This window comes from Coffea arabica, chromosome 5c (assembly GCF_036785885.1).
Source record: "Coffea arabica cultivar ET-39 chromosome 5c, Coffea Arabica ET-39 HiFi, whole genome shotgun sequence".
NCBI lineage: Eukaryota > Viridiplantae > Streptophyta > Magnoliopsida > Gentianales > Rubiaceae > Coffea > Coffea arabica.
In genome coordinates this window covers 10,230,993-10,256,829 of record NC_092319.1, presented here as the reverse complement: position 1 = coordinate 10,256,829, position 25,837 = coordinate 10,230,993, and the positions used below count along the sequence as shown (strand labels likewise).

The 25,837-nt window shown below is 34.2% G+C and overlaps 1 protein-coding gene and 1 pseudogene across 1 annotated transcript; both read left to right on the top strand.

Moving 5' to 3' along the window:
• The first annotated feature begins 4,786 nt into the window (after positions 1 to 4,786).
• LOC113688786 (anthocyanidin 3-O-glucosyltransferase 2-like) lies at positions 4,787 to 6,458 on the top strand. The gene has a single exon (XM_027206583.2). It carries the CDS (start codon positions 4,931 to 4,933, stop codon positions 6,359 to 6,361), a length of 1,431 nt encoding a protein of 476 aa, XP_027062384.1. The 5' UTR covers positions 4,787 to 4,930; the 3' UTR covers positions 6,362 to 6,458.
• A 13,592-nt stretch (positions 6,459 to 20,050) lies between these two features.
• Positions 20,051 to 20,506, top strand: LOC113690179 (histone H3.2-like; annotated as a pseudogene).
• Positions 20,507 to 25,837: the final 5,331 nt, after the last annotated feature.

The following is a 25,837-nucleotide window of genomic DNA, read 5'->3' as shown; positions in this document are numbered from 1 at the left end:
AACATAAGTAAATTTTGTCAAATAATAAGTAAATTAAATTACTCAAAGTGTAAATTTCTATTTCTGACTAAAACTTATCTTTCAGGCATATACTTACTAGTTTTAATTAAAAACTTACTTATCTTCTCGATTTGGCAACCCGTTTCTTTTCTAGGTATTTTATGATTAGAACTCCATTCTCTCTATATTACAAACCATCATCAAACTAATTGAAAACCTCAATTCTCATATAAACCATTCATCTGAATTTTGTTCCAATCAACCCATTCAACAGATTTATGTTCCAGTCTAATCGTTATGATATAGCAATGGCATTAACAAGCTATTTTAACTCTCCCGGTAAGGGTTTACGTATTAGTAATTTTTTGGGAGGAAGATGAGTTATTCACATGTCCAAAATATCGAAACAACCAGCATTTGATAATCCTTAGTTCAATGAAAGTCACGAATTTGCGGGTAGGTAGATTAGATTATGTTGAATGCCTTTGGCTCTTTACAATGAAATTCAAAATTTTTTCTCATGACAGAGCAAAGATGGTGATATAATTGATTGTGTCTATATCTATCAACAACCAGCATTTGACAATCCTTTGCTCAAAGACCACTGGATTCTGCAGGTTTGCCCCATGCAACACCACTCAAAAGAAAAATAAACAAAAAAAAATGCAAAAATATGAAGTATGTATAACACCATAATTGATTGACGGTCGGAAGGAAGCTATATGTCTTTCTTTTGCAGATGAGACCAAATTATCAACCAGAACTGGGATTTGCTGAGAATAAATTTTCCAACATTAAGTCCACTAACAATGAGCTTGAACAGAAACCAATCAGTCAATTGTTACAATTGGCCAACACAGCTTTCAGGAACCACTGTTTTGCCAAAAAAAAAAAAGAAAAATAGCACTTACCATTTAGGAAAAAAAAAAAAGCTACTTAGGATTTTCTAAAATAAATCTATGTGAATGTCACTCTGAAAGTTCTATCTGCATTATCCGTACTGAAGATTTAACTGCTGGAAATAAGCCAACACCTTTGTCGATGAGAAACATGCTTAATGTTTGAGGGCCAATTTGAAACAATGTTCTTGTTCTTCCGCTCGTTTTCTCTTTTTCTATTTTTCCCTGATCTTTTCTGTCTCGTGTGGGGTTTTTTAGTCTGTAGCTGCAGTAGTTCGACAAGAAAAGTATTATGGAGCGAAGGCAATCATGAATATATGGGAGCCCCGAGTTGACAGAAACCCAATGAATTTAGCTCATCTCAGCTTTGGATTACAGGAGGCTCATGCGATTCAGATTTAAACGTCATTGAAGCAGGGTGGCATGTAAGTTTTTAATGAAGTATAGTTGTTCACATGATCACAACCTTTTCAAGTAGTGCAAACTTATAACGATAGGCACTCAATGAACATCCGTTAGTGAACTTAATTTACACCAAAACTATTGTATGAATACGTACGTTCATATTTATTTGGACTCTTTTATTTCAAAATTGTCCATGTTTAATTTTAATTTATTTTTTAAAGAAACTATCACATAAAACCACTTTTATATTAGGGCACCTGTTACACACGCCTTTTTTTATTTTCTTCAAAATAGCATATATAAAATGATCACTTAATCATTCTATTAATTTCTTTGTGTGTCTTAATTGGACGACAACAGGTTTTTTTCCAGAATTATATGGAGATAAAAGAACAAGTATTTTCATTTATTGGACTGTAAGCATCCCACATTTGTTGATAGTTTAAAATTAAATTAATCACTTTCTCTTAAAAATTCAGAATGCAGCTAAAATATGGCATCATGTATTTATCGGTCTGTCTTCCATCCAACAATGAACAGAGGAATAATTTTCGATCAACAGGATGCTACAACTTGCTCTGTCCAGGCTTTGCTCAAACCAGAAATGAATATACATTGATCTTTATGTCCTGCTCCTTGATATTATTAGGTTGGTTTAGTATTTGAAATATTATCTCCCTTTCAGTGATCCCTCTTATTTCTGAAATCTTAACTGCTTACATTTGGAAACCGTTCTATGAATTTTCTCTCCTTTCCTGACTGAAGAAGAGGGAAGATGTGATTCTACAAAATCTACATGTATCATAGGATGGTAATAAGAATTGCTTCTGCAACACAAATTTACAAGAGTAATAATGGCCAAATTTCCGTGGCATTGCAGACGTTACAATGGAGTAAAAAATTCAAGAGGCTGATAATAAATTTCCATAGATGGCCAAATTTCCGTGGCATTGCAGGCGTCACAATGGAGTAAAAAATTCAAGAGGCTGATAATAAATTTCCATAGAAACAACAGATTCACAACAATGAATCTAGATCAGTTCAGTTCAATAACATCTGCTCCATCAAGCGTATCAACTTAGAATTCCAAAATGGGAGAAATCTCTCTTGCCTGAAGAATTCAAGTTATAAAGCTTATGTTGAGTTACTAATATATTAGTAATTCTCACCTGCACAGAGTAGCAATCACAACATACAAATTTCTCTTTGACATTTCACCAAACATCTTATATGCATTCACAAATTAATCACATTTAACTTAAACGCCTAGTCTCAAGTCCTTTCCTAGATGTTTCACATGGCTATTAAGTATATTTTACCCGTAGACAATCAAAACTACAACCATTTCCTAGATGTTTCAACGGACATTTTCAGCCCTAAAATTGCAATAAAATCTTCAAATTCTCAACCTTGATTTCGCAAGAAAATCTTGACAAACAAAAAAAATGAAATATAAATAAATTACAGCAATATAATCAAACGATTTGAAGAGAACATGATGGTCTAACCTCGTCACTGCTATTTTTCATATGCTCTTTGGCTGGCTACCACCGTCGCTAACCCTTTTGTTGTGTCTGCATATGGCAGCACTCAAAACCAACCGATCGATGAGAAATGATAGAGGGAAAGTGTGAACTAAAGATGAAAATTTTGAAGTGAGAAGATTTATTCAATTGTAACAAAGAGAAAGTGTGGACCAAAGTGGAAACCTTTGCCTGGGAATTCAATCATATCATTGGAACTGGGAACTAAATAAGAAGAAGGTAGATCACTTTAAAAGAGAAAGGTGATACCCAAAATCGTTTTCAGGAACCCAAAACCGTTTTCATTACTTAAATATGTACATTTTTTACTTTTAGTATTAGTAAGTTTAATTTAAATATAAGTAAATTTTGTCAAATAATAAGTAAATTAAATTACTCAAAGTGTAAATTTCTGTTTCTGACTAAAACTTATCTTTCAGGCATATAGTTACTAGTTTTAATTAAAAACTTACTAAAGTTAATATTAATTATTTTAATATAATATTTAAAAAGTCGCTAAAAATTTTGATCTGTCACTAAAGGTAATAGAAACCTATAATAGCAGGTTTCCCTAATATCATTACCATAACTATAGGCACTATAGCATTGTCCCTGTTCTGATGTCAAAGGATTGGAGTTGAAGTAAATGGCCCTGGCCCACTAAAGGATAGTGGGGCAAGTGTAGCCCACTACAGAGCAATGTTTTGAAAATCGGACCGGACCGGCCGGTTGAACCGCGAACCGGCCATGGCACCGGTCCGGTTTAATGTCATAGTTGACTTTGTTAGAAAACCGGTCAAGAACCGGTCGAACCGCAAAAACCGCTATTGAACCGGTTTTCAACCTTCCTCTTTTTTTTTTTTGGTAAAATATAGCTATCAAGATTCGAACTCAAGACCTTCGTAATCGAAGACCAATGTATTAACCGTTGCACCATCACATCTTATTTGTTTTTTTGATAACTTATTTATATAAAGCAAACACTCATATTTCTTTTTTTTATTTTTCTTACAAAATCTCATCCTCTCATGGTTCTTTCTTTTTAATTTTCAACTCTCTCTCTCTCTCTCTCTCTCTCTATCCTCTTTTCTTTTGTCACTCCTTTTTAATCAAATCTCTTTATTTTTAATTTATTGATGTTTTCTTCCATCTTTTAATTTTGTTTTTGTCCATTAAATTGAAAAAAGTTAAAAAAGAATTATGTTTTTTAACCCAAATTATTTAATGCCACAACCACTCACTTTTATCTCATTTTTTGTTTCTTATCAAGTTTACATTTCTATTTTCGATTTTCTTGATTTCCTTCGAACTCCAAACTTCCTTTTTTAAATTGCAATCTCTAAATTCCAAAACGTAAATTAAAATTTAAGTTCACAATATCTAAATTCTCATAGACGTGAATTTTGTATAATTTCAAAATATTGTGATATTTTTGGGTTGGATTTAGATATAATTGAAATTGAGATGAAATTTATTTGTTTTAGCTTATAATTTAAAAAATTTATTTTTAAAAATCCAAGTTATTAAAAAATAGTAAACTTTTCATCATATGAAGTATTAAAATAGTCCATTACATGTCTTATTTTGTACATATATATATTTATATAAATTATTTTTTAAAAAATTTATTGAACCGAGATTGAATCTGTCCGACCGGTTGAACCTCGATCCTTTCAATTCATCGGTTCAATTAACGATCCGATTTTTAAAACATTGCTACAGAAACACGTGGCATGTTTTTGATGGAATCTAGTCAAACCCAGCAAAACACGACAACCAATTTTTACTTTTTATTTTTTTGACCTTTCCTTTCGTTGTTGATGATAATTGACGGTATCATTTCAGCTTGCACATGCAGTTCGATTCCAGGTGATGTGAGCCATGACTTCACTTGCTTATTACCAGGTCAAAATATTATAGTTTTCCCTTGGACTTCTGTGGATTGATAGAAGTATAAAACCCAAGCCTTGGAGTCCAAGGATAAAATACTCAACACACACTTGTATCAAAAGCTAGGTGGACAGTCGAAAGCCTCTTACATAGTCTTGATTTCCATCTTCAATCAAATAATTTGCTGAAGTCAAGTCAGAGAAGAGGCGAGAAATGAAGAAACCAGAGCTGGTTTTCATTCCTTCAGCAGGGATGGGCCACTTAGCATCAACTGTTGAGCTTGCAAAGCTTCTTATTGATCATAATGAACACTTATCGATCACAGTTCTGATCATGAAGTTTCCCTTTGAAACAAAGGTGATTAGCAACACAGATTCGCAGGCAGAAGCTTCAGATTCTCGCATAAGGTTTGTTGAGCTCAAAAAAGATGAGTCTGCTTCACAAACGGCATCTCCTAGTTTGTTTTTGTATCAGTTTATTGAAGATCATAAAAACAGGGTGAGGGATGTCCTTGCTGAAATATCTAGTTCGGCCTCCTTTGATCTCGCTGGAATCGTCATAGACATGTTCTGCACCTCCATGATTGATGTAGCCGACGAATTTGGGGTTCCCTCCTATGTATTTTATACTTCTGGTGCTGCAATGCTTGGTCTTGTATTCCATTTGCAAAGTCTGAGAGATGATTTTAAAGAAGATGTCACTGATTTCGAGAATTCCAAAGTTGAATTAGCTGTCCCGACTTACATCAATCTTGTTCCAGTTAAAGTTTTGCCATCTGGACTGTTCGACAAGGAAGGAGGAAACATGTTCCTTAATCAGGCTAAAAGATACAGGGAGACCAAAGGAATCATAGTTAACACTTTCCTTGAGTTAGAATCCCATGCAATACAGGCTTTATCCAATGATAAAACCATCCCACCAGTGTATGCAGTAGGACCTGTATTGAATCTTAAGGGAAGCAATGGCCAAAATCAAGAAACTGAGATAATTATGAAATGGCTTGATCTTCAGCCTGACTGTTCTGTTGTTTTCCTTTGCTTTGGCAGTGAAGGTTGTTTTGATGGTGATCAAGTGAAGGAAATTGCCCATGCACTCGAGCGTAGTGGATATCCATTCCTGTGGTCATTGAGAAGGCCCCCACCTAAAGGAAAGTTTGAGTCTCCAGGTGAGTACGAGAACCCGGAAGAAGTCTTACCAGCTGGGTTCTTGCAGCGAACTGCAGAGGTCGGAATAGTTATTGGATGGGCACCACAGGCTGCAGTTTTGTCCCATCCTGCTGTGGGAGGTTTTGTCTCGCATTGTGGTTGGAACTCAACCCTGGAAAGCGTTTGGTATGGCGTTCCAATGGCAACATGGCCACTTCATGCTGAGCAGCAGGTGAATGCCTTCCAGATGCTAAAAGACTTAGGGATGGCTGTGGAGATCAAAATGGATTTAAAAAAAAAATTTCTCGAGCCAAGCACTGAGATTGTGGCTGCAGATGTGATTGACAAGGCAATTAAACATCTGATGGATCCTGAGAACGAAATCAGAAAGAAGGTAAAGGAAATGAAAGAGAAGAGCAGGTTGACACTCAATGAAGGTGGAGCATCCTCTGCTTCGTTGGGAAGTTTCCTAGATGATGTGATAGATTATATTCAATGACCGTTTACCCGATCTGACATCTGTCATTGGACCAAAATTTATGAACTCTAATATAATTAATAATATTTGCAAGTTTGCTTCTTAGGCGTGCCGGATATTTTCTTGTGCCATCCTAGTCATTTAAATGTTACTTTGTAGTTTGTAGCTCTAGTACATATTTTAATTATGGGAAGTGCCCCACCAAGGAAAATAAAAAATGCAGACTCACAAGACTCCTGGGAGGAAGGACATAAGATTTTACTCATGACACTCGACTTGCTTTTCTTTTCATAAGCCTTGATCAATCAAGCAAGAATCTGCGACAATTTGAAAAGCAATTTCACGGAAATAATAGATGTATTATCAAATCATGCAATTTTCACATGTAGGGGCAAGAATTAAAATCAGTGGTGAAAATTAAATTGCCGCAGTTTGGAAAGAATAAGGGACTGTTATAGTGCTGAAATCAAAAGAAGCGGACCAACTTAAGACAACATTATTACGGCATTGAGATCAGAATTTGCCACTTCAGTGTGTACAGATAACTAGTTGTGGACGTATGTGTTGTACTTGCAATTATCAGTGAATGAACAGTTAGAGTAACATATAATATAATCTATCACATCTTGCTGGAAACATGAATATTGCACAAATTAGATGTGTAATCTAGTTCAGATCGTTTAGTCCTTTCACTTTCTCATACCTAGTCAAAGCAATTTTGAACTATTTGAATCTCCCTACTACTCTCTAGTGCAGCACATCTTCCAAGATCCAAAACCTTGTATTCAAGTAATAGAATTAGAGTAGTTCTCGTTTTTTTTTTTTACCCTTTAGGAGAGGGAAATTAAGAGATGTGTTACCACAATAATGCAACTTTAAAAAATGTCAAAATTTATAGAAGAATTAATTCTTAGATTGTTCTACGTATGGACAATGCAACAATGCGATATTGATCAGGGTTGCACAATTTTCACTTGCACATGACACATGATGTGTCTCTCAATTTGTGCACCTGAATCGCAAGGGGATTCAAAGCCATTACCAATTTCTAGTTGCACTAGTACGACTAAATAGAAAACCAAAATATTTCATCAGTGAAAGAGAGCAGAAAAACTTAGATACCATAAACACAACCTCGTGTAGTAAACGAGCTACTCTTAGAACTTACTATAAGCATGATGGTGCACTATACAAAATTTATTTGAAATCATCATTGCCATTAGAATACAAAGATACGTACATCAACTATATGCATTTTCTTTATAGCCAGTCAAAAGTTTATTATTTTTATTCTACTAATAGTTTCTCGAGTTACTCATATTATGAAGTTGAGTTCGAGAGACTAACAACAAGATTAATTTAGATAGGACAAAATACCTTGAATATATGGTACAAGTGGTTTTGTTTAGTCAATTAGAAACTCAAAAAATCTTAGTTCACGTATTTTTATCTAACATATTTTTTATGCCCCTTGATCTAAGTTAGAAAAAAAATGTTATTTCTGTATAGGTTGATAAAACTAATGCCTATTGTCACAACCTTCAATTGTTTCATATCTTTTCAGTATTAAAACGACTAAAAGAGGCACCAAGATTGTCTTTCCCATCTTTTTAGTATTCAAATGACTAAGAAGCACCAAAATTACTAATAAAAAAATCAAGTTTTGGACAAAGTACACCAACATAGGTTATGAATAAGAAAAATGTGGGAGTCAAACAAGTAACATTTTGCAAAACATCATTTGTTGGGGTTCATACATATATCGAGAACTTCCTATTAATGATTTTAGAGAGATATGCATGTCTTAGCCCCGTATAATTTCTGTCTAAGTTGATATGGTATCTATTTAAACATATCTTTGATGTAAAACTTGCACATGCATTATCGGTAAAAATAGAACAATGCAATTGCATTTTACATCCAAAATTTTCTAAACTAACCATGAAAAAATAATTTTTTAACAAACAATGAAACTTCATCACTCCTATCACGTAGACATACAGACATAGAGACAAAAATATATATAGACACACATATATATGTGTGTATGTGCCTATATATATATATGTATATGTATATGTGCATGTATGTATGTAAGTGCTCTTTTCTTTCAAAGACAGTCCCTTTTCTTTCCCCGTACCGATGACTTGCTTGTTTTCATAGAATACTTTTTCTTTTCAGTTAAACCCATTGGTATGCCATGATTATTATTTTTGTACAAAGCAGTTGTGTCATTACAAATAGTTTCAAATGCAAAGAAACATTATATATGATCTCACTTAAGTGAAATTTTAAAACTAACTTTTACCATCGATATTTTTTTAATACCATCAATAGTATGAAAGAAAATTTCATATTTTATCTACTTGACTAATTATCATCATATTTTCATACTTTTTAAGCACTAGTTAAAATAAATCTTTGATAAAACAAAGTTTTAAATTGTACTATTTTACATTGAAAAATTGAAAGTCCAAATGAACACTAATGATCTATAAATTAGGCCATATATAACAAAAATAAATTATAATTTACTCCTCTTGAACAACTAAGAATTGTTCTGGTGACCGCTACTTCAAGTCTCTCTAGGAATAAATGATCATTATCAACTAAGGGGGCGCTTGGTTCATAAACCGGAATTGTAATTGGAATGGTATCATATACAAATAATTAGTATGGGTATGGCCTCCAATATATATTGCTTGGTAAACACTTTCTAGACTTAGGTATCAGAATAAAATATTTATTTTTTCTTTCTTCCTCGTTGCACATGCTGCCAGAGCAGAAGAAAAGAACCAGAGCCAATCTTCATCTTCTTCTTTGGTCAAACACTATAAAAACCAGAGCCAACCACAGAAGAAAAGACACAAGACTAAATGAACATTAACGGCCTTCCCCGTTTGGTTCTCAAAAAGTCTAAAATCGAAAAAACAAGCGGAGCAGGAGAAGAAAAGAGAAGCAACAATGGCGGCAATCACGAAGAAGAAGACGATGAGGAAACTTCCCCTTTGGAATTTTCCCCTTTTTTCTCGCGATTTCTTCCCTTTTTTGTGTCAGTTTTTCTTAGCCTTTGGAATTCTATGAATTTCTAAGTATGCGTTTCTTTTCCTTGGAAATTTGGATTGTTTTGTGCTGAAAATTGGGAGTGTTGGTGGGGGGTGAGTGTGGTTTTTTTGGGGGAGGAGGGGGGGCGGAGGTGTCAGCAGTATTGGTGGAAGTGGGGTGAGTGAGATCGTGGTTGGGGATGGTGTTGAAAGGAGAAGGAGTCAAATTTGGTAATCAACCAAAACCTCCCAATATGGTCAGGAATTGAGAGTCACCAGATTTTTAGATTTCATTCCAATTTTTAATATCCATACCTATTTAACAAGCAACAAATATGGTAGTGATTCCAATTCTTGATTCCTAAACCCTTGTACCGAGCGGCACCTAAGCATTTCACCTAGTGAAGGCAAATGTAGGCAAACCGAAAACCTTTAAACGATGGGATTGGAATATTAGTTTCATTATAGAATTTGCTAATAGATTCTTGAAAAGAAAACTAGCAAGAGGATGGTCAGCATGTGAAAGATCAAGAGTAGGAATATTTCATCAAAATCAAGGCTAGTGATATTGTTTTCAAGAAAACGCTTTAAGCTATAAATGCAAAAAGAAAAATCCTAGACATCAATAATTAAAATTTCCTGTATAAAATCAGTGTTGCCTATAAAGATATGTAATGCTAGCGGAAAGCTAGAGAGGTTAGAGCGAATTCAATACCACCCGCTATGTAACGACAAGGTAAAAGAATTGTTAGATAATTTGGATGGTTTTGGAGTAGAAAACATAATAAAACATCAACAAAGAGTAACTAAACTAGTAATATAAATTCGAATCATAGAAAAAAAATCTATAAATAAGTCAAAATTAAAAAACTAAACAAAAAATGATCTAACAACCAAATATATATTTTGGAATATCCAACATTTTGTTAGTTAAAACATTATTCATTATACTAGGTAACAATTGTTGTATATTTGTGAAATTACTAGTTATTGCATTTATAATAGCTCATATTTTCATTTTAAAAAATTTTAACCTTATTTTGAAACATAAGGGTAGTATTGAAACAAAAATTTTATCTTTCTTGCATTTTCTCCAAAACGGCTAAATTGTTACAAAAAATATAATTCAAGGGAGGTAGGTGATATTTTGAAAGCTTAATATGTGCTAAGCGATATTATGGGAATCATCAATGATATTGTGACTATTTTGACAATTTCGCCTAACTCCCCTGAGTTTTTGAATATTATATAGATTGAATGACTAATAGATCCAAAGGGGCGGGTACCAGCTTTTATTGCCTAAACGTGGTGGATTGTTGACTACAAAATTCCATGTCAATAATTAACAAAAGTGAGATGAATGTTCATCTCCACTATGGGGAAATTTAACTGATCCATGAAATATTCTAATGCTTTTGCTAGTCTTCTCATTTAAGGGGAGACGGCGGCGATAAGCGCGGGATGAACAAACCTAAGAGAAGATGCTGGAATGTGCTGGGCCAACCTCTTCATCATATTCATGCACTTAATCTTAGGTAATATAGATCTTAATTCTTGTGGGTGAAGTGGTACAGAAACATGCATATGTTAGAATATTACAAAATGAAGCTCAAACCCTGAATTTTTTGACCCATATTTGAATCCCATGTTGTTGAAATTGGGATTTTATATCTGTACTTTTGTATTGTTAGATCATAGATGAAATTGGACTTCAGCATAAAAATCCCAAGTTTTATATTAACTGCTGCATTTACAAAATAATGGACCACTTATCGTACAAAATCTTTTTTATTTGATTTTTTTATAAAGCTAACTTATCATATAAAGTTAAGAACATAGAGATGCTGGATAAACTCAATATTAATTCTTAGTCGTGCAAATTCTAACTGACCAACCCAGCGGCCCACGAGTAATTCCACATTGAGTTTGACCACATTTATACGTATTTTGCTATTGGATTAATCATTAATTGATCCATTCATGCCCCATAAAATGGCTTAAATCAAGATTTGGTGAAGAGCAAAGTCACAAAAAGATTTTTTCAAGTTGCATGAGAAAGAAAGCGTAATTACAAAGAGGAAAAACATTCTTGGACTGGAATTGAAAATTGGTTTTTAAAGCAATTGAAGGTTTGGATTCAGGACTTTAACTTACATATAGTTGAGAGTATTCCCAAATAATGTCAAGGTATTATTTTAGCTCCAGCTCAACTTTCTACGGAAATATACGAGTTTAGCCTAAGAAATTCTTAAACTGTTGCGTTGATTTTGGAGGCCATGACTTCCAATTGATTCTATTTAGAGTTGGAAGAAGGGATTAGCCTAGAATCTCTTTTGCAATACTAAAAATGAGCATGTTTTAGGAAATATCTTTGCTCTAATTTCATGTATTGGTTTGATAAATCATAGAAAATTTCCTCTTGTTTTTGCAGCAATTCCAGTAAAATAGACAATAGCATAGCTAAACTACTATCTTCAAAGTTTCTGTTTGGTAGATTTATGATAAATATTTAATTTTTTATTTGCAATATACATTTTGTATAGATGCCAATCACTAAATTTTGTTCATCATAGTTTCTTAGAATATATTATATTAACAATCAAAATTTATCAAAGAAATTTAACCTATAAAAATATTGTATTTTGAAAAAATATATTCACATGCAAAGCACGTGACATATTACTAATTATTATTAAAAAAGAAACCACTTGGACAGGTTGAGCTACTGGCTTTCCACAAATAGTGTTATTATTTGGGAACTATATGTTATTTGTATCCAAGCTAAAAATATAAATATTGTACATTCGTCCATAATTTTCTGCAAATCCTTATACTATATAAGAACGAGTTTAGGGTAAAGATGGTTTTTAGATTTCAACCGCAAGGGGTGGGGTTATTTTGGGAATGTGAGAGTGTTTGAAGCACAATTAGAGCATTAAGTACAAGTTATTACAGCTTTAATTTTGCTATAATTACTTATATAACCTTTCAGACATTTAAGGCTAGGGACAAGTTCGGTAAGTGACAATGTTTGGTGCCAAGTTGAGTATCAAGTACAACTGAATTAAACTTGTGTTTTGATAGAATTACATAAAAGGCCTTTTAATCATTTATTATACTAACACACAAACCTTCCAATTTCCCAAAGTCTTCACATAATTGGATTTTAATTACAATTAATTAACCTAATTATTACCTGAACAACCATTATCATAGTTATGCCCCATGTCCGGCCGATTGCCCTAAACAACCATCACCATAGTTATGTATCCATGTTCAGCCGATAGCCTTTCTTCTTTTTTTGTTTCACCTCTTTGGTTTTATTATGGCTATTAAATATTTGGTGGAAGGCATAACTTTCCTTTAAATTGAGGTCAGCTCTTTGGGCTTGAGGTGGCTTTTTTTTTTAGGATTGGTTTATTCAAGAACTCCATATAGTTTGCTTTTTGATAATTCTAATTCAAAAAACTAACTAATTGTACTATTTTTCCGGTTCTTGTATTTGTGGAATAGGTTGAAGTTGGTATCAAAATCGAGCTTTATTGCATATATCTTGAATAAGGTTAGCAATTTTATCACCTTGCTTATAATTCATTGAATGAAGTTGTGTAGAACTAATTTTTAAAGTAACGGAACTTATTTGTTCTTATAAATTTATTACTTATAAGTTATAGATATTAAGTCAAAGTTTAATTAGAACAGGGTATAACATGAGGGCATTGCAAAAGCAAGTAGGACGACGATCTTGAAGAAGTCCCTCCAAGCCTGAAGAAGATTGATTTGCTTTTGGAAGCATTGAAGCTCGTGCCACACTGGATCCAACACATGCTTAGTTTCATATCCCATCTTCTCCTCCTCGGCCAAGTTGCTAACATCAAATATTGCATTCATTAGACTTTCTGGTATGCCGTGATTTACCACCTACACGCGTCGTCACATACTATGTATCACTTAAACTATGTATTTTGACAGTTCTAGAAAGAAGGGAGTCTGAATTTCTAGAATTCCCGGTGTCTTGTTGCTACTAAATTGCTAGGAATCCAAATTCCCAAATGAAAAAGAAAAAAAAGAAAAAGGAATGATCTGGTAGTTACCATGAAGAAGCCCCAATCTTGACATCTTCTTCCAAAGTCTCAGATAGTTTGAAGATGCTAATCAGTATTGTTCAAAGTAAGGTATGAAAAAATAATGTCAGGGATTGAAACTTGAGGTTTTGAGGCAATAGGCTTATGGGCGTAGGTGTTGCAGTAAGCATAGCAATAAGGGATGGAATCAAGGCCTGGTGATTCTGCCAGTAGTTCAATGCTTGACAAAGTTTTTGATGGTTGAATAGAATTATTATGGCATTTTATATTATGGATAAAGTAGTTATTTTTATTTAGTTTTTCATGTAATATGATTTGGAATTCAGCTTGTGCTTATTTTAATTGAAAATTTTATGATTATAAAATTTATTAACTTAGAATTTTGTCCTTCATTGAAACTAAAAAAGAAAATTAATCATGCTACATAGTACTAAGATATAATTTGCACTCTATTTGCTTTCCATGTTATGATCTCATTCTTGTACTCTGTTGTTTATATAATTCCAAATACAAAAAATTTGCTTTTGTACTTTGGCAACTCGTTTTGCGATATTATTTAACATGTTATCTAAAAGAATTTGTAGTGAAACTTGAATTTGCGATATTATTTTGGGATTGTGAGGTTGTTTTGAGTGTAGTTGTAGTATTGAGTACTACTTTAGATAGCATGTGTATTATTGTGTTTACTGAAATGTCCTTGTATTCTAAAAGATGCAGTGATGATTTGTTCAAAGGTTTGGGTAGTTTGGGAATGTGAGATTATTTGGCCATCTTTTCTACACTGGGTACAACCCATAATAGCTTCTTTATTGGTGTAATTACTTAAATGTCCTTGCAGAGACATTTATTTTGGTTTGTATCAATTATTACTGTTACTTTGCTATTATAACTTGAAGAACTTCAAACATCATTTTCATCTCAATTAAAGCAAGGACAATGTGGTTTATTAAGGAATTTATGATTGAGCATTAGTTTCAACTTCAATTCTTCAAATGTCTGCCCCTTCACATTCTTCCGTTATGTTCCTTTCGTCTTCCGATAAATACTTATTTGTATTGCCATTATACTCTGGATTTCAATATGGTTCTCTGGTGTAGTTATTCTTGGTGGTTCAACTTGAGGTGAGGTTTCATTCTTTTTTTTAATGGTATGATTTACTTTGTAAAATCGTAATTTCTATTGTTAGTTAAATGCTTTCATTCCAAAATTGGATACTCTGTTAGCACAATTTAATATTGATATTATTGTTTCCCCACAAAGTTGGTAGTTCTATACAATTTAAATGATATGATTTTGTTGGAATAGGATTGGAGATACAAAACTTCCTCTTTTGGTCTACTTACATGGTGGAGGCTTTTTGATCAAATCTGCCTTCTCTCCTATATATCACGCGCACCTTAATGTAGTAGTTGCAGAAGCTGGTGTTGTAGCAGTTTCAATTAACTATCGGCTCACCCCCGAGCATCCTTTGCCTATTGCTTATGAAGATTCTTAGATTGCAGTCAAATGGGTTGCCCCTCATTCAAATGGCGAGGGTCCTGAGGTATGGCTTAGGGATTATACTAGCTTTGATAGGGTGTTTTTTGGTGGAGATAGTGCTAGTGGCAATTTAACACATAACATGGCATCAAGGGTTTGGCTGGAGATACTAGACGGTTTCGATCTTGATGTGATTTTTCTCAATTGTCCTTATTTTTGGGGGAAAGATCTAATTAGTATCGAGTTAATGAAATTACAGGTAAAGGCCTATGTTAAGGGCATGTGGCATTATGTTCACCCAAAATCTACGGGGGTTGATGATCCATTGCTGAATTCTCGGATGGAACCAAACCTTTTGAGGCTAGGCTTTGTCGTTGCTAAAAAAGTTAGCTACTTTAATCAACAAGAATGTTGTTTAGATGCATCTTTAAGTGGATAAGCACTTTGTTTATTGCCATTAATCATTTGGGTATATGTTTAAAGTTCATTTAGTCTTGTTAATGAAAAACTCATATATAAGTGTTTGTTTCAAAATATATGAACTGAGCAAGATAGCATGCATAATTTCCTTCTCCATCTTCCATCTTCCAGTATACATTAGATATTTTGTTACTTCATATTGTTACTCAATGTGCGTGAGTTTTTTGATATTCATTTAAACTGCCGTAAAATCTTCTTTAACCACAGGCACTAAATACCCGCGCGATGCGCGGGCATTCCCCTCCCAGTAATTATACATATATATATATATATATGAAATTTAACATTTTATCAACTTTTAGTGATTTAATATATTCAGATTTTAAAATTTAAAATTTCATATTTTGTCCTTCACACTTCAATTTTATCATACGAAACCTTAGAGGCTTAGACCCTAAGATGGTTCCGTGTTCATTACGCGACAATTGATTGATTGACAAAAATGCCAAGAAGAAAGTAGGAACTAGAAAATGTTCCCTGTGGGGTTTTCTATCCCACATCGGTATTGGGGGGGGTTGGGGTTTGGGTAGATAAGTCCCTCACAGGATTTCAAAAGTTGCCGGCTTTTGAAGTTACTGTGGGGAATCGGTTTATTTACGTAAATTCTTACTTCTATAAGAAAATGTCAGAAAGAAAGCTCATTTTCAGGGGCTTGGGGGGTCTTTATCTCTTAGCAGTGGGGCACCCTGTGGGGTTTTCTATCCCACATCGGTATTGGGGGAGTTGGGGTTTGGGTAGATAAGTCCCTAACAGGACTTCAAAAGTTGCCGACTTTTGAAGTTACTGTGGGGAATCAGTTTATTTATGTAAATTCTTACTTCTGTAAGAAAATGTCAGAAAAAAAAAGTAGGAACTAGAAAGGTCCAGGAAAGACACGCTGTAATAAGGTGGCGACGACAGCAAATGGAGAGGTAACACGTAGGCTGGGAACGTGAGAGGCTGTACTATGTGGGACCGCGAATTGTCGGCCTAGATCGGATAGCTTTGGGGAACGTTAGGGTTGGGAGCTGTGAGGAACCCAAAGCGAAGACGTGGCACGAAGTTATTGGACCGTGATTGTTTCGAGATGCACAATTCGGGTGACAGGGATGAGCCTATCTCTCTCTTTATTCTGATCTCTATCCGGTGGGCTCCAATTCCCGTCCCACTGATTGCTGTTTCTTTCACAGGCTGGGTGGCCCACTTCTTGGACAGGTGGTCGGTTTGACGTTGGTGAAGCTTCATAGTTCTTCTTTGGAGTTTGGATAACAAGAAGTAACAAGTTGTAGGGGCCACGCACTCTGATCGAACCGGGAAAGAGACCATTCAAACCGAATTAATGTTGGTTAATCTAATTTGATTGTGTCACAAGTTTGCAATGGGTATGGAGAATTGTAGCACAGCCCACTTGCCCTACTCACGCTTAGCTCGTTCCTCACTTCCCACTAGAGATGTAATCGAGCCGAGTCAAACTCGAGTAGTGCTATATTCGAGCTCGACTCGACTCATATATCCCTAGGCTCGAGTTCGGCTCGAGATCGATCGAGTCAAAAAAATTGATACTCGAAACTTGACTCGATGTACTCGCTCTAAGCTCGAAACTCGACTCAATAAGCCTCGACCCTTAGTCAAGCCTTATCAAGCCAAGTCTAATCAAGTTTTTTGACTCGACTCGACAAAAAAAATGAGGCATTTTTTAGACATTTTTTCTTTTTAGGTATTTTTATAATTATGTTATTACTTTTTTACCCTTATAAAATTTAATTATAAAGAAGAGTATATTGTAAATTCTGTATAACCTATACCCATAATAGTCATTTTATAATTATAATACATATATATTATTTAAATTATAAATATATTATTTAAATAGCCCAGCTCGACAAGCTACTCGACAAGCCGCAAGCCAAAAATTTGAGACTCGAAACTCGACTCAAACGCCAATCGAGCTACTCGAAACTCGGCTCGAACTCGGTCAACCCAAGTTCGAGCCAAGCCGTTGACCGAGCTACTCGTGAGCTACTCACGAGTAACTCGACTCGCGTACATCCCTACTTCCCACTCACATTTTTTATGCACAATATGAATTTGAGAATTCTAAACGTTAAGCACAGTATAAATTGTGGATTTAGTTAGAGTTTCAGGCAATTTGAGTTGACTCGCACTCTAACCTAATCAAGTCAAGTCTTACTTATGCCTTGTTTGGATTGTATTTTTCTGAATTTTTTGTAAAAAAAAAATATCTGTAACAATTTAATATATGTGAGGTAAAAATGTGATTGGAAAATATATTCACAAAAAACGTAACAATTTTTCTTTGAAAAAATTGCAATCCAAACAAGACCTTAATTTACCAAATTCAAATTCACTCAAGTTCGAAAGCTTGAACTCAAGTAAAAATAAACAATAGCAATTTCTAAAGTAAGAAACAAAATGGTATTTCAGTATTCAAGTTATGAAGCGAACAGGATAGTGCAGAAAAAGCTTAGTAGGAAGGGATGGAATGTAAAATGGTTGGTGAAACAGGCAAGGATAACAGCAGACCAACAGAATTACAACATCAACACAAGGGAGTTGGAAACCGCCAAATGAGGGTGTGATCAAGATAAATATGGATGCAGCGTCATATTCGCTCAAATGGTAAGAACATGAAAAGGGATCATAGCCAGGAATTGGGCTGGTAAAATAATAAGAGCAAAAGGGACAGTAGAAGGCATAAGGGGAGAAGCAAGAAGCTCTAGGGGTGAGAAGTGCATTATTGATGGCCAAGCATGCAGGGTGGACTAAAATATAAGTCCAATTAGACTGCAAAGAACAGATTATAGCAAGCAATGTACAGGACAGGAACATTGCAACAATCTCGGAAGATATTGAGGACTTTAAGGCAAGACGTTGAACAACGTAACTTCTCTGTTGTACCTAGGTCAGGAAATGTAAGTAGTCATATGCTAGCATGATATGCTTTCAGACCAGTTAGTGATATAGAATGGGAAAATGATTTCACGGTGTAGCTAATAGACACAGCCAAAAAAGAAATGAGGGTAGTTGTCTCTCTTTGTTATTAGCTCTTTTTGTAATATGTCATCGTTTGTAGAAAAAAAAGTAAAAATAAACAATAGATATGATAAATTTGAAAGGGATAAAATAATTTCATTCTAACAAATATAGAAGTAATGCATAAATATGGAATATTATAGGCTTGACAAGTTTTCATATCTTTGGACTCGAATTTAACTCAAAAGCTCACAATTGAGCGACTCGATAATTGACCGAGCCGGCTTATTTTCATCTTAGATTTAGTAGAAAGATGAGTGATAATTTTAAAGTTTTTTCATAAGTCTCCGTGTTGGTTTTGGGTTGGTCTAATTATCTCGTCTCAGGCACGTAATAGTAGATAAAAAATTCGAGAATTATGACTCTTCACAATGCATAATTTGCAGACATTTAACATCACACAATTTCTGAAGTTCTTAATTCGGAGAGTATTACACATATCCTTTCTTGACAACACACAAATATTTTTATTTCTCTTATCCTTTAGGTCATAACACACAAATTCAAAGTATGTCGTTGACTCTTCGCCCATGGCTAAACGTCACCTAATTGGCGAAGATTCCCAAATCATCTCAAGTCCTGCCTCAGACTTTAGACTCCAGACTTTCTCCTTTGATTCGCGCGGGGTAGGATACATATATATTTTATTTTCCACAGGTCAGAAATCTGTTCTTCCTTAGCATCGCTCGTCGTCAGCTTCAATGGATAAAGCCCAAAGGCCAAGTTTTGAGTTTCTGGGTTTTCCATTTCATTGGGCCAAAGGTTATATGAATTTTGACTCTTCGACTTTAAGTTGGAAGCCAAAAATGTTACTGGGCTGTTCATAAGGACCGCCTAAAAATGGAATAAATCACAGAAAACGGGCTCAAACTTTCGCTTCATTACATTCGGGATCGAAATAAAAGAAAATAACTTTCGAATTCCAAGTGCCAGCCAATTATTTCCATTTTTTTTTCTTGTTTTAATCGTACAGTAGTATTATTGCTCGTCGTCAGCTTCCAGCCTTTTTTTTTTTTTTTGCGTGGTAATTGGATATGTTACAAAATTGCGGGTACTACTAGTATTTGGCCCGTGCTATGCACTGGTTTTTATGAGGAGTCAAAGTATGACCAAACACAATATTATAACTCATTTCTTTTATATTTTCCTTAGGGAAAATGACCTATTTCATCCCTTACATTTCGTAAAAATTTTTTTTTCATCCCTCACATTTAAAACGAAACAAATTGGTCCTTCACATTTAAAAACCCAACCTTTTACATCCTAAAAATCAACTCTCAGTTGTAAATCAAACCATCTAACAACTCGGTTACAAATTTTAGGGGTAAAATTGGTAGATCACTCTCAAAAATATATTTCTAACAAATAAATTAAACAATTAAAAAATCTGAACCGTCCATTCCTCCTTTAAATCCAACAATACATTTTCACCCCCGCCAAACTCATCCCCGAAATCTTCAAAAATTTTCACTCCATTCTCATGTTTAAATACTGTCCTTCTTCAAGCCGCAAATCATCACAATCTTCACGAAATCTCTCTCAGCTCAGGCATTTTCACAAACATATACGACTCAGACTCGAATCTTTCCATCATGGCCAGAACCAAGCAAACAACCCGCAAATCCACTAGAGTTCAAGGCCCTGAGAAAGCAACTGGCCACAAAGGCTGCCAGGAAATCCGCCCCAGCTACCGGCGGAGTGAAGAAACCCCACATATTCCGTCCTAGAACTGTAGCCTTGCGAGAAATCAGGAAGTACCAGAAGAGCACTGAACTTCTTGTCCGGAAGCTCCTGTTTCAGAGGCTTGTGAGGGAGATTGCTCAAGATTTCAAGACTGATTTGAGGTTCCAGAGCAGTACTGTTGCGGCGCTTCAGGAGGCTGCTGAGGCGTACTTGGTGGGGCTGTTTGAAGACACTAACCTTTGCGCTATTCATGCTAAAAGGGTTACCATTATGCCTAAGGATATTCAGCTGGCTAGGAGGATTAGGGGTGAAAGGGCCTGAGTAACTGGTGATTTTCGATAACGAGTTCAGTTTATTTTAGATCTAGAATATAAATTTAGATTTACTTGGAGGAAATCAGTGAAATGCTGAGATGGGCTGATTGTATTTTCTTCTGCCTTGTGGCCTGTTTTTGTAATCAAAATTTGGTGGTCAAATGAATGAAAATCTTATGATGTAGTTCTAACGTTGCACAATAAAGTAGCAGTAATTGATTACAAACCAAAATGCCAAAGAAAACTGGGTTCAAGCTGAAAAATTACAAAAGATAAGCTGGAATGAACTTCTACTATTGCACAATAAAGTAGCAGTACTTGATTATTAACCAAAATGCCAAAGAAACTAGGTCCAAAACATCTTTCTTAGGACAGTAGCAAAAGTGAAACTAAAACAGGAGTAGCAGTCAAAAAAATTGCTTCAATGACACTAGCTTAGTTGGAACACTATGTGAAGTCCAACTGCACAGCTGATATTCTTTCAATAAAGTGCATTCCTGTAAAGAGCAGCAACGGTGGAAGGACATGTGCGCCTTGTATGGCCGACTCTACGACACACTCCACACTTGTAGTTCTTCTCACCATTCGATTCCTGGGCAAGAAAAACAATAGAAAAAGGTTAATCTATTGAAAATGAATATGATACTACAAAATTACGTTGAAATAATTACAAAATTGAATTTACTGAACTAGAACATGGTTTCTATTTTCGGAGACTTGATTGGATGTAAATAAAGTTGATGTATTCTGGCTTGCCATTGGTGCTTCTAGCATAAATCCTTCATGAGAAGATGTGCTGCTGGCAGGCACACCAGTGGCATTTTTATTTTTCTTATTTGAAACAAAAGCAGTCTCTCTAGTATGAACTTGACTCCCTTCATTTATTTCAACCATCATGCATTTTCGACTATTGTGACCAGCCATCTTGCATTTCCTGCACTTGTAAGACATCAGGCCTGTTCTACTCAACTTCTGCACCTGCTTTGAATTCTTCTTAGGAGCTGGTACTTCATCTGGCTCCCTCCTTCTAACTTTCTTTGGTCTTCCAGGCAACTTGATTTTTTCCGGAGGAAGCAAAGGACCCTTGTTTGCCTTTGGCCATAATTCTTCTCCATCCATAGGGCCTATAACTGGAGAGTAGGCCCTCATATAGGCTTCCTTTGAGTAACAATCATGAACAAAAGTTTCAGGTTCTTCGTCTGTCAAAGTGATGGCACTATATGCATGTGAACAAGGTATTCCACTGAGGTCCCATTTTCTGCAACTACAAGTTCTACTTACCAAATCCACAGTATATCTATCCCCATACATGCATCTAACTTCATATTTCCACACTCCAGCTGCAGTAGCAATACATGTCCGAGCATCATCTTTAATTTTTTCAAACTTTTTCTGTATCTTGGGACACAACTGACCTTTTTCAACTAGATTGTAATTAATTTCTTTAATTGTCATCATTGTCTTTATTACAAAGTCCCCAGTTTTATCTAATTTAGATGCATATACAAACCAATTGCACCATTTTCCCTTGCAATATGCTCTCACCCGTATCAAATCATCTTTTTTGAATCTGATTTTTCTACCCCACTTGACTCCATGTGCTCTGCATGCTTTTTTGAACAGCTGTTTATCAGTAAAAACAAGTTTCAATTTGAACTTTGGGTCATCCATGTCAGTTTTAGGATTAAACCTCTCATATTTTCTTGATTTAGAACAAATTCCCCCTTCATTATCACTTGAACTTGAGTTGCTGTCGAATTCCTTATCTGTTGAAGAATCTGTCTCCTCAGCACTATCAGAAGAAGCTTCTTCTACACCATTATATTTTTCGTGTCCAGCATCAAGGTTGCTTTTATTCACCCTAAATTGATCAGCAATTTTAACCCAATCATTTTCCCCTTTACTAAAAGTCCTGTAAAATTCATCTTCATCACTAAAATCATAATCACTATCGTGGAACTTCTCCCCTCCACTTGATTCATCATATTCCACTAAATGGTCTGACTTTCTTTTACTAATTTTTTTGCTATGACAAATTTTTTTACCATTCCTTCTCGTCTTCCTTGCTACACTAGCATGTTTGCCTCTAGCACAATTTATAGGTGTACCATTAGTTTCACCTTCATTATTAGCAGTAGTAGTTTCATCTCTGCTAATCACCCCATCAGCTTCACACTCGGGATTTTTATCTTCACCACCATAACCGTCTTTATCATGCTCAACATGAGTTTCTTCTTGGGCATTACCATCAAGAAATGCTGTTTGCCTATGCACAAAAAAAACATCAACCATCTTTTTCCACTCCCCAATCCTTGCCAACTCCGTTGCATCCTCTTCAGAGAACATGTAAAGCAAGCCATCTTGCATTCTTTGACCAGGTAGCAAGTAGTAGTACCTAATAGAATGTTCTTCATATCCAAGCTCCTCTGCAATCTTATCTAGGGAACACAAAGACCATCTCTCTGAGTTACAGTAGTGATAAACTGCAACCAAACCCCCTACGTATGCTCTCTGGTATTCCTTGGTTTTGTTGCTCTAAGGGTTTATGGCTTGAGAGCTTTGGCAGTATTTCGTTCTTTTAAAGAAGCAAATGGGTTTTAATTAAGATTTTTTAATTGTTTAATTTATTTGTTAGAAATATATTTTTGAGAGTGATCTACCAATTTTACCCCTAAAATTTGTAACCGGGTTGTTAGATGGTTTGATTTACAACTGAGAGTTGATTTCTAGGATGTAAAAGGTTGGGTTTTTAAATGTGAAGGACCAATTTGTTTCGTTTTAAATGTGAGGGACGAAAAGAATTTTTTTACGAAATGTGAAGGATGAAACAGGTCATTTTCCCTTTTCCTTATTCGTGTCACTTTTTTCACCTCTCAACCTCCTCTCTTTCCTTGATATTCCCCCTACACTTCACTACTCTCCTTTGCACTTCCTGAATCTAACTTTCTCGCATCCCTACAAACTTTCGTCATTCCTTCAAATTCTACCGAATTTTTTTGTATTCCTACAACTCTTTCTCATTTTATCAAATCCTATTTTCTCTTTGCTCTATCTCGCTCTCACCCAATTATCCTATCTCTTATCTAATTTTACAGCTCACTTGTCTCCTATTCTACTATTATTTTCATCTATTTATAAATGTAAATGGTAACCTATTTACTTGGCTCGCATATTAACAAATGAGTTTGCGTGTGTAATTTAATTGGATTTAAATGGGTGACCAAATTAACCCATTAATTAGTGGGTATGAAATTGATAGTTTTGGATCACTTATTTTGACTTAATTAAATTAGACGTATATTCAAACTCAATCATTAGTGGGTAAATCTAAATTACTCTAATAATTATATTATTATTTTTGCAAAGATGCATTCATTGTTTTTCCTCTTCTTTAATTTCTATTATTTTATTTTTTAAAATTTATCCTACTTCCTCCATTCATTTCATAAAAGTTTTAATAATTTTCATGAATGTTAATTTATTGTTTGCATTAATACCTAAATTATTTTTAGATTGTCGTATAGTGACAAAATTTGAAACTCACTATGATTATCATTTTAGACTCCTTTAAGCAAATTTTATGTTTTTGCTATTTCTTTGGGTAAAAATTGATTTATTAACTTGATATGTTGATATGATTTACTATTTTGTTGCTAAACAAAATGTGGATGAAAAAGTAAAGGAAATTGTGAATGGGCGATTGGATAATCCAAACCCATATAAAACTATATTCATTGACGGTTCGTCTATTTTGAACCATTAATTAAGTAGGAATATATAGATTAACCTAATTATAACTTGTCCAGATTCACATGAATCATCAAATTTGATAACTGTCGCTTAATCTTTACCTTCCCTAACTCTACAGTTCTATCTTTCTAATCCTTTCACTATTTAGGATTCATTATCTCACTTTTTAAGTGTTTTTTGACATATAAAAAGTTAGAATTATTTTTCCAAGTTGCTGCCTCATTTTTAAGTGTTTTTAATCAAATAAAAAGCTAGAATTGCAATCATTGAGAAAAAATAAACTTTCGGATGTAAATTTGTTGAAATACAACATTTTTATCAAAATTTTGCTAAAATACTACCAAAAGCAACCTTCTAAATACACCTTTATTAATTTAAAATTCATACATAAATTTTTCTTTACATGCACTTTTTGGTGTACATGTGCTAAATGAAAAATCATCTAAATGCTCGCACAATATTACTATTGAGTTTATTATAAGTGCAAATAAAATGTCATAATTGTTATTTACATACTCCAATTTAATGTTAGAGTATAATTTCAACATTCAAATTTTAAAACTTTTAAAAAACAGACCTATTGAATAAAATCCAATATAAAAAATATAAAAATTATAAAAAGCAAACCTATTAAAGTGCCCTCAGCTTGCTGAATACAAAAAAAAAAAAAGAAGATAAGTTTAAGAGCACAAGAAAATTGATTTAGTAATTGTAACATAAATTATTAAAAAATAAGAGTAATCGAGTATATCATTAGATGATTTTGACAAGTGATTATTGTATCCAGAAGGAAAGCTATAAAGAAATAATTGGGTGAATAACTTAAAAATAGGACTAATCACATTATCTCAAGGAGTTGGCTAGATAAATTAATCGTCTTTAATGAAGGAATAAAAGGGGTTAAAGTGATAAAGATATAATAGGGTGAATAATTTTAAAATGAGACTAATCAATTATTCTTGAGAATTTTGGCTTGACAAATGTATTTTATTTAATTAAGGAGTAAAAAGGACTTAAAGTATAAATAACAAACTATAAACGGTTTATAAAGGAGATAGTGAGAAAGTTTTAAATTTTAAATTTGACTAGTGATAGGATTAGTTATAACCCACTATTTTAAAGTTTTAATTAGACTTTATGTATTAAAATAAATACAAAAATCTAGAAAAAAGAATGGGAAGTTTGGAAGCCATTGAGAGGGTTTCTGAAAACCCCCTCTGCAATACATATAGATATATATTACAAGACAAGAATATCCAATGGTTTAATAAATTAATCCCAAAAAAAAAAAGCATAGGAGTGTCTCCCAAAATGAAAAATTGAATACTAGTAATTAGTAGATGCTATCTACTTCACAGTTTCAATTATGTCTTTCCTAATATTACATCTCAAATGTAACAAAAGACTTTAATAGAATGGGTCAAATACGTATGTAAGAACATTTGTGGTTTCAAATGAAAAACTTCATTGTAATTTCACAAGACAACAATAATATTGGATTGGGTTGATATATATTGTCTAATGCTTTAAATTAGAATACTGCTTTAGCTTTTGGCATGCATTTCAAGTCTAGAAAAGATAAGCTCTTTGAGGGACCCCTTTCCTTCCGTGCTTAGTCCTCTCAATACT